At 38.9% G+C, this 14,503-nt stretch overlaps 1 protein-coding gene across 3 annotated transcripts; it reads left to right on the forward strand.

Moving 5' to 3' along the window:
• Nucleotides 1–5: 5 nt before the first annotated feature.
• Nucleotides 6–10,691, forward strand: LOC146684558 (voltage-gated purine nucleotide uniporter SLC17A9-like). Of its 3 annotated transcripts, XM_085443426.1 has the most exons (14): nt 6–319; nt 416–575; nt 1,484–1,681; nt 1,810–1,949; nt 4,764–4,863; nt 4,952–5,076; nt 6,493–6,589; nt 6,713–6,809; nt 6,903–6,990; nt 7,092–7,126; nt 7,555–7,670; nt 8,988–9,043; nt 9,130–9,159; nt 9,254–10,691. In XM_085443426.1, the coding sequence occupies exons 2-14, from the start codon at nt 451–453 to the stop codon at nt 9,421–9,423; spliced, it is 1,377 nt and encodes a 458-aa protein (XP_085299552.1). In that variant the 5' UTR covers nt 6–319; nt 416–450; the 3' UTR covers nt 9,424–10,691. The 3 variants fall into 3 exon arrangements, with proteins under 3 accessions (XP_085299552.1, XP_085299551.1, XP_085299553.1); XM_085443425.1 differs by lacking the exon at nt 6–319 and having other exon boundaries at nt 327–575; XM_085443427.1 differs by lacking the exons at nt 6–319; nt 7,092–7,126 and having other exon boundaries at nt 327–575; nt 9,254–9,365.
• The last annotated feature ends 3,812 nt before the right edge of the window (nt 10,692–14,503 follow it).

Below are 14,503 nucleotides of genomic sequence, written 5' to 3' on the forward strand. Positions count from 1 at the left end.
CCAGAAAGCTCACATCCCTTTTATTATTCCACATTTCTAAGCTCAGATTTGCAATTATTAAAATAAACTTTTGTGAACCATAAACTGGTTGTTTTGGCATTTTCTGAGTTTAGAGTGTACATGTATGTAAATTATAAAAAGATGCAATAATTAAAGTTAATTTAATCAGATAAAAGTTCATTGAAGATTTTAAATTACCTGGATTTTGATTTAAAATTCATATCGAAATTCATCTGCCCTTTATAGGTGAAACATGCAAATGTTGTATCCACTAAAACCACCAGAGACCTCTGCTGTCTGCACTGCAAATCACAACCAGGTGCATTTGAGTTTTCTTCAAACAAGTTTGACCTGTTAGGCTCATCTGCCTGAGGCTATGAGGTTCAGCTAAATGACGCTTCTTTAATGCGGAAAGGCTGCAGAGATAACAGATACGGCAGCGTTCTCTGAATGGCTGACAAACACACATCAGGAGCCGACAAGAAGGACTCTAATGGTTCTTTATTGGATCCTAAGATTTGTGAGCCTGATGAATGTAAAGAAGAGGAGTCGGAAGACCGAAACCTATGGCCAAGGTGAGACGGCAAAAGATTTGACTAAGAAAACAGCTAATGACTAGATTGTAGTCTGTCAGGGTATTACTGAGAGCTCACTTGAAACATGTACTCATTTGATACACTAAATGGCTGTCTTAACTCACAATGCCTTTTTTTGTTTGTTTTTTATAAGAACAATGGCAACTGGATACTAAGTGACAAAAGAAATTACATGTGTACTGTAACTATTCACTAGAAATGTAAAGACCGATATGATACACAGTAGTAGTGAAAACAAAGGTACTGGTAGTTCTTTATCTTTTTTAGGTATGTTATTTAGTTTGGTGTGTTTTTACATGTTCATCTGGCTTTGTCCAGGCTCAAATGTCTCAGCAACTCCCAGATGAACTGAGATTACATTTTGCTAAAGACATCAGCTTAATTTTATCACCGACAAGTGAAATTTTTCACTTAGAAGTGGAGTTTCTCAGCATCTACCAACTAGATGTAGCACCAACAAATTGACATCAGTGTTTTTAAATATATTATTTAAACTTCTTGATTATTGCACAGACTGCTGTGAAGCCCTGTATAAAGAATTATGCTGCACCTGAGATGTAATGACTTTTGTCTTTGCTTTACTTGCAAAAATATTGAGATGTCCATGAGCCTCTGGAGTGTTTTGTGTTTAGTACTAATTAACAAATATTAGCACGTTAAAGCACTAAACCAACATTATCACACCAGCATGTCAAACACCATCTCTGTGAGGATATTTACTTGCCAGTATGAGCATTTGCATTTGTCCAAGTGCAGGTGCACACAGTGGCTATAGACTCTTTGTTTAGTGCTGCTGACATCACTAGACTGGTTTTCGCTCACCCAGTTCGCTGGAAGCAGTTTACTGCAAAATCTGACTATATAAGCAAGAGCTGTTTGCCTTACAGATCCCTGGCTCGAAAATGGATCCTGATGCTGTTTATGGGCACCTGCTTCCTCTATTGTGCGCGGATGGCCATGCCTGTCTGCGCCGTCTCAATGGCTGCTACGTTTCATTGGAGTAAAATTGATTCCGGGGTGGTTTTGGGTGGATTCTTCTGGGGTTACTGTCTCACACAGATCCTGGGAGGACACGCGAGTGACAGGTAAGGATGTGATGCGTTAAAGCACACATGACTTCGCTTAATGAGCAAATAACCTTCCAGGTCTGTTTACTGTGAAGTTAGATTTTGAGTTTCAGGATGTTGCTCTGTGAATGATTGTTGTTTATTAGAGTGGGAGGAGAGCGTGTCCTGTTCTTCTCTGCATCATCATGGGCTCTGATCACAGCTGGCACTCCTCTGCTGGCCCATCTTGGCTCTCACACCCTGGCTCTCATGACTGTGGCCAGGTTTCTCATGGGAATATCACAAGGTTAGTATTCTACCAGTGATTATGTTCTAGTAAGAATGTACAATTCATTTATACAGATCAAAATTCCAAAGCACTTTACATTAAAACACAAAAAATATACATAACGGTGCAAAGCAATACAATATAAAACAACACATTTATTAAAAACTTGTCTGTGCAAAAATGTCAATTCCAAAAACTGGCAGGTAATAAACCCGTGACGGGGGCCAAAGTGTGAAAAACGGTGTGGATCATTACTGTCACCGGATGAAACCTCGGTGAGACATTGTCCCACCCCACCATCCTGTGAGCTGTTGGGGTCACCAAGGTGCGAGTGGAAGAAACAATCTCAAGCATGGATTGTGGGTAGCCAAAACATAGTTGCCCCTGGTGATGATAATGACCCATGCCTTTTTTTCACGCACTGGCTCGTGTAAATCACATGATCAATAGTGGGTTAATGACCCAACCCTCAGGACCACCTCCAAAGGGGTCGGCCCCTACCAGGGATTTATTAAAGAAGCCTCTTTGGTGACAGAAGAAGTCCAGTTTGTCTTTTTCACACAGGCAACTGAATTAAACTAAACTAAAAAAGTGTAAATTTGCATGTGTACAGAGAAAAAATTGAGCCAGGGTTAAGAGTTTTACGCTGCTTTGCAGATAGTTAGGCTGAAAAGTCAGTGTCTTGATCTGTCTCCCCTTCTGTGGTGCACTGAAGAGTTGGACAGCCCAGCAGACAAAAGACTTCCTCGATCTCAAAGTAGTACAAGACAGCCACAGGAGTCTCTTACTGAGCAAGCTCATGACAGACAGCTGTCTATTTAGTTCTTTTTTTCAACCACTGATGCAAGGGCTTAAGCTGCATGCCATAACTGCAGAGCCCATTGTCCTAACCAGTCTTTCCTAGTCCCTCTTAATGCTTTCCAGCAAATCACTGCATTGAAGAGAACACTCACTGGAGATTACTGCAGTCCAAGCTTGTTGCCCATCTTCAGTCTCATGCTGAACATTGAATAAGACAAAAACACTCTGATGCCTGTTCAGTAAATACAAAGTAGTGAGAGAGACTGGAAACAGTCAGTTGGTGGACGGTGGATCTGATAACCCATAGCTGGTGATGTTATCATAACTTTGTAATCAATGGTAGTCCTGGGCCATCATGGGAAATGACCAATCATGTTACTGTGATGTCAAAAGTTTCCAACAAAAAAGAAGAAAAGCTTTCAGAAATGGGCACACTGCTACAGGTCACCTGGTTGAGCAGGCTACCTATGAGTCAAAAGTTAGTCATGCATCGTCGAGCTGAGTGTTTTTACCATCTTGGTGTTATGAACCCAAACTTGGTGAGCGAGCTGTGGCTCTAACAATAAAAGAGAAGACGTCGCATGTTAGAGTTCAGTGAGCATGCTCTGCAGAATCTTTTTTGACCATAATTAGCAAAACAGACCCAATCTTTTATCCTGTTTTGCCTAAATCCAGTGATCAAACCCATTAAGCAATCAAGAAAGTGTTTACCGAGGTCACAGCTTAATTCCACATTTATACTTCTGGTTTCCTCTGACACACAGAACTCAGTCCCATGGGTTAAAGCTCTTTGTGGTGGACAAAAGGATAAAACAATCGTATCTTTAAATATTATATTATAAAATGAGCCACACTTTAGTCTTGTTTTTCCAAGCTGCAACTATGAAATCACAACTCTGTGACTGGTCTGTTGAGATGAGCAGCATAAATAGTGTGATGAAAACAACTCCAAGTAGCAAAAAGCTGCAGCAATTAAGTTGTTTTATCCAGTTTGTTAGCTGCTCAAAACCAAAGTATAAAAATGGGAATTTGTGGTTTGTTTGTTCTCTTGACTGAGAGCAGTTGCTAGGCAACAAGCATAAATGTTAGGAAGTGAGTGTTCCCAGTCAGAAGTGCGAGCAGGCAGATTTTCAAACAGAATTTTTGACTTGTTGCTGGTTTCACTTTCAAAAAGTACAAAACATATCCAGCTGAGTGTTGTGCCATTTTAATGCCATTAACCTTCAAGTGTAGCCATGCCAACATACTGGTTTTGTCAGGCAGAGTAAAATCACACAAGTTCAACATGGTGTTTTTTCTTTTGCTTGCTTTGTTTTGTTTTTAGTAATTGCGTGGCTATGACCCGTTACAATGACAGATGCATGTTGAGCTTGCTCTAGTTTAAGGAAGCTGGTTCCTGGTACAGATTTCATGCTACCACTCGGGGAATGTGATTCATAATGTTTAGCATAAGTTTTCCAAAAGTAAGCGCAGCCATATCTGACCACAAGCTGAACTAGTCCTTCAAATAAAACCTTCAGTTCTCCAGGTTTATTAAACATATTGTAGATGGGGTAGCTCAGGCTCACAAGTTCCTCCCCCGAGTTCTGCAGGGTTCTGCAGGTGTCTTTTTTTGGCTAGCATACATGTATAATAGATCTGAAACGACAGCAGTCCTTTTTCTGACTGTAAATGTAGTGAACTTTTGTGTGCACAACTGTGGGTGCAACTTCACCAGCTTCCAGTCCAAGAGGAAGAGGACAAAGTCTGGAGAGGTTAATACTCCCACACTTACACTACTTTATTGTTTGACTGACATGTTTTGGCTTGTGGCCCTCACCACTATAACACCAGAGTTTTTCTTCATTTCCTGTATGTTGATATGTGCCGCATGCTATCAACACTAATCCTGGATATAAAGGATCCTGACCACCCTATGCCAAACACCAGAATTCACCTCAGAGGGGAAACGCCCAGTGGTCATGTGCTTTTAATGTTGTAGCTGATTGGTGAATACTCTGTGAATTTAAAGTGTCTTGTAATTTCTCACAGGTGTTTTTTTCCCATCTTTGGCCAGCCTGTGCTCACAGCGTGTTGTGGAAGGGGAGAGAGGGTTTTTAATGAGCACATTGCAAAGCGGTACACATCTTGGGTATGTTTTACACACATAACAGCTGACATATGAATATACATTTATCTCTGATGGCATGCTTTTGTCTTGATCTCTGTTTCTCTTTCAGAACATTGTTAGCTGGTGGGTTGGGGACCCTGATGCTCGACCGCTATGGCTGGGAAAGCATGTTCTACAGTATCGGTTTCCTGTCCGGACTCTGGGCTCTCATTGTTTGGCAGTGTTTACTAAAAGGTACAGCAGTGAATCATGTATTCTTAAATAACAAAGAGGCTTAATATACTGTTTTTCTTTGACAGATAGTTCAAATTTTTTCATTTATTTATTTATAATTTTCAATCACTTTTTAAAGAAAACAAAAGCAGTTTTGGTGTCACAGTTCCATCCCAGATTTTATGTTGTACCTGGCTGGTTGAATGTATTCCCTGAAACGGCACTTGCCTCTGAAAGCTGCCCATCATCCACACAGAGTGGTTTGCTCCGGTTTCTTGGATGTACTTCAGGAAGTGTCTGAATCTCACCCTAGGTCTGTTAGCAAGTCTGTTCACTGAAAAACATTCCAATGAGTGATTACAAGTGGAAAATTAGAAAATAAAATCAAAGCTCATATTAAAAACAGAAGATTAGGAGTAGATTCAAAAACATCATGATAGGAATCAGTTGCCCAAATGCTAAAGTGGTGCATGGAGAAGCTGTTTGTGGCAGCTGCTCATTTCCTGTGTTCACTGGCATAAAAGTTTATGTATAAATTCATGTCTAATGACTTTAAGTGTAATGACTTTGGGACTTTTAATCTGGCGTCTCTATGATAGGGATCCTTTTTTTGGATTGACATATATTTGTCTCCTGGTGATCCCTAGGAGATTTTTTTTAATCTAGAAGTTCCACAAACTGTCTGATTTGATATGTTTGATTTGATGGGCCTTTATGTTTATATGCACTTATGCAGATAAATGATACATCCCTGCAAGTTCCTTTATAAATGTAACCTTGTTTTTAAAGAGCTCGAGCTACTTTTCTTCAGTTCTTGTGTTTAAAAATACTTTAAAATCTTCCAAAATTACTGAAAGCTACAAACAGAATTTGAAGAAACGCCTGCTATGTCTTTGTCCCAAACATTTAAATATTGTGTTGAAGAGAGATATTAGGTGCAGTTGCACGTGAGGCCCCTCTGTGTCGGGTTTGCATGAACTCGCTGTGCCTGTGCTTCCTCTAACAGTCGACATTAATGTTAGGTTAACAGCTGAATCTAATTTGGCTGTAGCTGTGAAAGAAACCATGAATAGTTTTACGCCCCTCTGTGACAGTCCTGTAATAGACACACTACACTGCATTCATTCTTCTATTTATTATGGTGCGGAAGGTGATTGGCTGTAAGATTCCAGCCATTTCCTTAATAACACTGCTTCTTTTTGTCATAAAAATTTGCCTGATGAAGGTCTAGTAGTGAAACACTGAAAATAAATATTTCTGCAAGTTAGCCAGTTTATGGAAATCAGTCTTCAGCACTTGTTATGAAACACAGGTGCTGAAGACCGATGTGTTTTAAAGCGTTTTTGCTAGTTTTATTTACTGATATATTTATATCTCTATCAATCTCAAATGTAATGGAAGATGGTAGTTTAAGCTCATGCTCAGTGTATGTTTTAGGTGAACTTACCCCAAAGGTGATGGAAACAAAGAAGAACTCAGAGTGGAGTCTGTCAAGAATACCCTGGCTGAGCCTTTTTAAGAAGCCGCCTGTCTGGTACAGCTTATAAAGTCTTTTATTTTTTCATAATTACCACCTCATATTTGTGTGAGTCTCCCAGCCTCACCGCATCTCTCTCCTCTGCTCTCTATCTGGTCGCTATCTTCTTCTCTCTCTAAGGGCCATGGTGTTTGCTCACATGTGTATGTGCAGCACATCCTACACACTGTTATCATGGCTGCCAACATACTTCAAAGAATCATTTCCTCATGCCACGGTATTTCCACCAATCCTGCTATTTAGCTAATAAGCATGGTGCACTGTTTCCTGGACCTACATGACAACCCTCTGAAGCTGTCTGTTCCTGCAGGGATGGGTCTATAATGTTGTTCCATGGCTAACTGCAATCCCATCAGCACTCGTTGGAGGATACGTTTCAGATTTCCTCATTAACCGAGGTATCAAAAAAAGGTCGCTCTTCTACTGTGATGTTTGTTATGTTGCAGTTAGAATATGTTTTATTAAAGATGTATGAAATGTTCTGGTTTGGTATCTGTAGGATATGGTGTAGCATCTGTGAGAAAGATAATGCAGGTAAGTGTGAGAGCGTAGCTGTTGTTTGAACTGATAAAAGCGTGTGTGCGGTGAGAGATTTGTCCTGACTAGTTACTGAAGTGTTCTTTGGGAATTTATGCAGTCTGTTTTAAACATGTATTTACAAGCCTGGCAGCTTTCATAGAACTGTTTATATGCCAGTGCTCTAGATTACTGCTGCATTATCTGCTCTGTAAGTGTAAACTTGTGTAAAAACTACAAAAAAAATTCAAACGCTTGTTCTTTATGTGCACAGTTTTATTATTCTGACCATCTTGAAGTACAGCTATGAACATGTGCATTGCATTAAGTATTGACATAATCAAACCATTAGAAATTTGCTCACCCGGCTGTCACTTTTGTTCATCTTTAGCCTGTGGACTGTGCCTTTAAATACTCACCTGTATGTCTCTCTGTCTGATCCTCAGTTTTTTGCCATGGGAGTATCAAGTATGTTTATTTTACCTCTCTCTGGAGTTGTCACATTTCCTGCAGCTGTGATTTACATTTGTGCTGCTGTGGGTCTCACCACCTTCACCAGCGGGTAAAAATGTCCGATTTATACTAAATACTCAGACCAGCTACTAATAGGTTTCTCAGGCACTTTTTACATTTGATGACCTCATTCTCACATCAGATCCTGGCTTTCTCACCATCCTCATTCTCCTTGACCTCAGTGCTGCTTTTGACGCTAGATGAGAATAGGTTATAATATGGTCAGTAGACTCTGTGTGGAAAATGACTCCTGTTAATCCAAACCATCAACCAGGACTTATGTGCTGTGTTGAGAAAGAAAGGGGTGTGTTCTAGAAAGATTAGATAGTGGTCTCTTGGTTCATGCCCTGGTCACCTCATGCTTGGATTATTGTAACTTCTTATATGAATCTACGAGAGTATCAGAAGTAAACAATTCACCATTACTGCAGTGGCTTCTTGCCAAAGAGTGGAGAGACATTTGTTAGAAAGGGTAAAAAATATTCAGAGAAAGTCATTTATTTTCAGTGCTAAAATTGGTTAAAAGATGAGTCATGACAACACTTTCTTCACACTCAACAGTTAACACAGCATATTTAATTGCCCTCAGTAGAAACACCTTTTAATACACAGCCCAAAGCCCATTACCAGCTTTAGACACTGAATCTTATGTGGGCCATGCTGTATATGCAGAGTGTCAGTAAAGAAAGAAAAAAAATAGATTTGTGGCTCTGTGAGTCAGCTGGGTTGTAGGTCTTCGGCAAATGGTCCTGAAAATTCAAAATGTATTTCTGTTTTCAGTAGCAAGGCACATTTGGTGCAACAGCATGACAGTGACTCAAAATAAACTACAGTGCCCACATTTATTACCATGTGACTCAGAACAACACTGCATCTCGCTGGTGTCTTATTTAAAAATATTGGTGCTTGACAGCAAAGCTTTGTGACACACAAAAACCAGATAATGTACCAGGTTGTATTTGTTAGTTTTTATTGTTTAGTTTCATGTTGGGTTTTAGTGCTTAGAATGAATTTGTAAAAGTTATGTCAAGAGAAGTCAATGAAAAGCCATAGTTAACCTATCAAAACACAGTATTTCATTGAAATAACACAAAAGACTCAAGTAAACCCCCCACAAATCTAATTTGTTCAGTAAGTTCAACTATAGATGATTGCTTAAAAACAATACTTGTGAGATTAGTTTTTATTTTTTAACATTAGTTCCCTCTAAGCAACAGATGTGGTAAATCCTATCATACTGGATAAGAAGCAAAAACCAAAAAATCACAATAGTTTGTTTTTAAACAGTAGCTGATGTGTTTGCTCCTGCTGTAAATCTTTGTTAAAATTCCTTCAAATTCGTCTGCTTCTTATTTTTCTGTTTTAGTGGTGTTTCTGTGAATGTACAGGATCTGACACCATCGTGTGCAGGCGCCCTGTTTGGTGAGTTTCTGTGGTTTTTAGGTTCTTCAAGCTGGCCCAGTGTCTGGCTTTTTCACTGTCTAATAAAATTTTCTTTCCTGCTTCAGGTTTTATGAATATGATGGGCTCTTTTGTGGGTATGTAGCCAAAGTCTGACCTTTACTGTAGAAGTGTACATTGCTGAGCACAGGGGGTGATATCTGATGGCTGATATCTTTCTGTTTTGCACAGGGGTGGTGCTGGTGTCTTTATCAGGATACCTGATTGAAGTCACACAGTCATGGTCCGTGGTCTTTGCCCTCATCACTTTAGTAAATGCCACGGGTCTCGGTGTCTTCCTCATCTTTGGAGGTGCTCGCCGTGTGGACCTAGTGGAGTATTCCAGGATTATTGAGATATGACCCAGAGTAATTTATGATAATTACGTTTTTCAGAACATGTTAGTCTTTATTTATTTATTTATTTATTTATTTATTGATGAATCAGGTAATACACAATACATCGCACAAAAATGTTTATCTGTATGTATGTTTGGCCATGTTTAAAGTTCTACTTTTGGATAGTTGCAGTGCAGCCTTTGAATGGTGAGCACATGTCCTTAGTTATCGTGCAGTTTCCCCCCCCCCCCCCCCCCCCAATTTTGTGTGCATATGAGTCGAAAACTTTGTCTATTTGACAAAATAATTTTAGCCACTCTTACCAAATAATATATTATATTATATTATTAAGCAGCAGATTTAGTGTATTAGAAAGTAGAGCATCAAGAGGGTATAGAGGTCATAATTTGTCACAATAACCTGTCAGGTTATTTAAACTTTTCTGAGAGGCAGCTGGACTCCTGGGCTGCTTTCAGGGTTTAATAGAAAATGTAATATGTGATGGGAGACTTCGGCCAATCACAGATCTTTTCAGAACAGGTAACAAAAAAGTGTATATAAAAACAGGTAGAGTATGCATCAGGTGAAGGACTTTTACCTGGAAGATCAGGGTTCAGGATCAGGGTCTTGTCTAGTGGGAGGAGCTTATAGGAGGAGTTTCAGGTTATCTGTAATTCCTTTGTTTTGTTTTGTTTAAATGTTGCATACTTTAGTTTTAACCAGCACTGAAGACCTAATGTTAAACTTTAGCAGGATTAATAAAACAACTCTTTTATATGTATTTATAATGACATTATAAACATCTTTATTCAGGTGTTTTCAATGGTGCTGTAAAGTTTGGGTCGTAAAGGTGTTTTAAATGTTTATACTTGATCTGTGCAGTTGTTGATATTTAACATCTACAAAAAGGTGTTTTGTTTTGTGGGTGTTTTTCCTTTAGTTTCTATTTAAATTTGGTTTTATTTAAAACATAATAGTGGCTTTTTACTTTCACCATTGGTTTACAATATTAGGAATGTGTATTCAGCTGATTTTAATAATGTGTCATTTGGTTTGTAAAAATGTTGCAGTACTTTTTTGAAAGCATAGGCTTGTATATGGCTTGTATAGGAACTTTTAGTCTTGTAAAAAAAGTAACATAAAAACTACTTTTTTAATGTGTCAGGCTTAAATTGGGAAAAGTGCACTACAAAAGTCCACTTCTATCGTGAAGAAAAAAAATTATTTTTTTTGTTCCATAAATAAAAATATACATTTAATAAATAAAGGGGCATACATGTCTTTTTATTTTATTCTTCCTGTTTAAAGGGAGTCTTTCCTTCTCACTGTTCCCAAGTGCTCATAGGGCGTCCTCTGATTGATGGTGCCTCTCTCAAATATCGTAAGGGCCACAACACATTAAGGCAGCAGTTGTATTGGTCCTCCCGCTTTAAAGTCAGCTCTCTTCTGATTGGCTGTCCCACAAAAACATGAGTTCAAAACAGCAGGTGTGTGGAACATGTTTTCACATCTTGTGTCTGAGATAATTGCTCTCTGTGACATCATAGAGAGCCAGTAGAACAAAACCTGTCTGAAACAGAGTGTTTTTGGTTCAGAAAGTTACCTTAACATTCAATAGCAAAGTAAATTTACCTTTTTATGCTTAAATTTGAGCGGGCACTCTGGACTTCTGGAGGTCAGGAATTAATAAAGCATAACATTCAAGAACTAAAGTTATTTTTAATTGTTCATGAATGCATGTAAATAACTGTAATTTGGCATCTTGATCATAACAGCTATGCACTTTATCATTTTCAGCTATAAATCAGCACTGTAAATCTGAAAATCCACGGATAACCACAATAAATATAACAATATAATATCATATAACTATTGTTTTTGTACCGACCATTGCAAAAATATAAAAATGATTTTGTTAATTACCAATACTGTTAATTTAAGGCAGCTCTGGCATAAACCTTACACTGGGTGGTGATCTAATACATTTAAGTACTGTATGTCAATAAAGAAGAAAGAAAATAAGGCAAAAGATCGTTGGTGACGCAAATATGAAAATCAATAATTCTTGTTGCTGATGAATGAGCTGCACATTATTCTGTTTCTTGTTTAGTGACGTATCTGTGAATGGATCTCACCCGGCGTGTTCAGGCGCCCTCTGCGGTGAGTTTATATATTTCAGCTTCATCGGAACTGGACCATTGTTGCGCTTTTTAATTTCTCTTCCATTTCAGGTTTCATAGATATGATGGACAGTTCTATCTGTCGGTCTGTATCCTGAAAGGGAATCAGACCCTTAAAAATGCACATTGTTGAGTCACTGATAGCCGTTGTTCCTCGTGTGTTGCACAAATGCTGCGAAACGGCATATTTTATGTTTTCATTTTTGTAATTTATGCATTTTCGTTATTTATCACAGTCGTGATATTTTCCATTATTTGCATAATTAGAAATGTTGCATTTGTCTATAGGATGTGTGAATGGTTGTCCTCAAGGAGCAGCTTCTTCTGTGATTTTAATGCGGTTACAGCGAAGAAAATACAACTTTATAAACTATTAGATTGAATATATTTAGGGGATGAAGCTGTATAGAGGCTCCTGTGCGGTTAACTGACTCCCAGCGGGTCCGCTTTCAGCACCCTGGTCAGCGCATGCGGATCTTTTCCTGCCCACAGAAATGAAAACATTGCAGTACCGCTCGGCATCGGGTCCATATATTTTATTAACACGCTCTGTAGACGCTTTAATGGGGTCAAACACTTTGCGTCTCATAGCGGATCCACGTCATGACGTTACTGCTTCAGCTGTGAACATCGGGATATGAAAGACGCACGCAAATCAGGACGGGGGCGGTTTTTGCTGTAGAGAAATGTGAAATATCCAGAAAACCGAAAATATCTGTCAGATACTTAAACCTCGGAGTCCGGAGGGCTGACGCAGGTTTTTATTTCCTCTGACTCAAAGCCTGGCTGAGCATCACCAGTGGGCTTGCCCGCCCGCCTCGGACTGTGGACGGCATTGTCTGGCCTGCTTCACCTCCACACATCCATCACTGAGAATAAAACAGGACAGGTGCTGTGTCACGGAATGAAGATGCGCCGGGGACGATGGACTGATAATTCACGGTCGCGCAGGAGGGAAAGAAGACGAAGGCGCGCATTGTGTGATGTGTTTTAATTTATGTTGATGGTTGGTGTGAAATTCAGGTCATATTTTCAAGACATGTAAACGGCGATGCAGAGTGATGGCGCTCAGGCCTGTCGGGTTATTTGTGTGTTTTTTCTGTCTGTGACGGTCAGAAGCTCCAACTTTCCTCGATAAGGGAGCCAGGGTTGCCGCTCCTCGTGTTCACGGCGGACCTTGATTTATTAGCCATACAATTAAGGCACGCGGTGAATGCCAAGAGAGGAATCAAACTCTGCACCATCCCCGCATCATTTACGGAGACGGAGGGCTGCTGAGACAGGAGGGAGCGCATCTGCTGCTTCTCATCCCATCGCTTTTGATCAAAAATTAACCACGAGTAATAGAAAATCATTTAATCTCATTTTCTATCGGTTTAGAAGTATTTTTTTAAGAACCCGTAACCACAAAATACTCATATTCAGCCTGTCGCTGCTTTCCTATCAGTGAGGATGAATCAGTTCATTACTTTATGTCAATAAAGTCCTCATATGTGTGTTTAACTGTGTTCAGGAGGAAAATAAACACAAACAGCATGACGCAAACTGGTATGAGCTTTGTATTATGTTAAAGAGTACAACAGCTTTATCACTTGATACCTTAACTGAAAACTAATTTTTTTAAAAACAACCAAGCAGATAATGAAATAAATTTGAATCACATTGTCCACATTAAGAAAAGATTTTAATGTAATTATACTTCCAGTATTACTATTTACGGGTACTTTCCTTTTCTGAACTACAGCTTAAATAAAAACACTGATTTTTGTATTTCAGACCATTCATTTTAGAGCTTTTATCACATTATTTCTTTTATTACTTAACGAAATAAAACTCTACTAAGATGTTAGGCTGTAATACTATAGATGACGTTACCTATAGAATGTAAGTATTATGAGTATGAGTATTATGCAAAGATTATAATCCAGTAATCACACATATGATACAGTGATTTAGATTTTTGTATTCTACTCATATAGGATTTACAAGAGTGGTAATAGTTGCCTCAGTAGACCCTGAAATTTGTGACTATTTCCTGCATCTGTATTTTCATCTGATTAAATATTGATTTCTTCATGTTGTTGTTTTTGGGTCCTCTCGTTAAAAAAAATCCTGGAAACACCTCTGCATTCCAGTGATCTTCATGGAGACATCAGATAACAAGCAGCTGATATACTGTAAATAATGTATTTGCTGATTCAAACATGAACTTGTAAAGATCGGAGGTGTGTCTGAAGGAGAAGCTGGGAGTCTTTAGCCAATAAAGCACACCCCATGCAGTCATCCTTTCTGGCTGTAATAATAACCAGACAAAATCACCTTTATGTTGTGTTAAGTAAAACTGGTGCCGGAGGCCATAAACTCGTTAGGAAAGTGTTTACTGAGGTCACAAGTTAAATTTATAATTTTGCTAGACTTTTATGTAACCGGACCTTTTCAAACTACAGATGCTGCCCCCTGCTGTTCATTAGAAAGATGGAAGGTTGAAAGTATTTCTGCTGTGGCTTCAGTTTTGTGACCTGAAAGCTACGCTCATCTTTTACATACAGTCTATGGTCCTAATGGTTATTGAACCATGCTTTTCTGATTTCCCACAGCACCACCTATGGTTCCTCTGTGCCTCTGTTCTGGTCAGTAAAGCCACTAAGCTCTTTTCCTCGCTACCTGAAATCATGGGCTGAGTTAGAAGCAGGGAGCTAAAACACCTTGTTTCAGAGGGTGAACTGAAGAGCTAATGCTCAATATAAGATAAGGACTATTTAAAACTGAATGATGCAAAGCTAGCATCGAATAAATAAATATTTGCAATTAATTATTTTAATCAACATTTTATAAAATGGAATTCCTCCAGAAAACAATCAATGCAACAAGCAAGTCTCTACACTTGGAAGCTTCTTCTTAACACTTTTTTTGTTTTTGCTATT

The sequence above is a fragment of the Copadichromis virginalis genome, linkage group LG20 (genome assembly GCF_057382275.1).
Source record: "Copadichromis virginalis isolate Kocher_CV1m ecotype Utaka linkage group LG20, C_Virginalis_male_GT1.1, whole genome shotgun sequence".
NCBI lineage: Eukaryota > Metazoa > Chordata > Actinopteri > Cichliformes > Cichlidae > Copadichromis > Copadichromis virginalis.

Bases quoted from the DNA above. Each gene is read 5' to 3' on its own strand.
- LOC146684558 (XM_085443426.1), top strand. From the start codon at position 451: ATGGCTGACAAACACACATCAGGAGCCGACAAGAAGGACTCTAATGGT. The intron at 4,864-4,951 runs GTATGTTTTACA...TTTCTCTTTCAG, and splicing joins CAAAGCGGTACACATCTTGG to AACATTGTTAGCTGGTGGGT. The intron at 7,671-8,987 runs GTAAAAATGTCC...TTTCTGTTTTAG, and splicing joins CTCACCACCTTCACCAGCGG to TGGTGTTTCTGTGAATGTAC.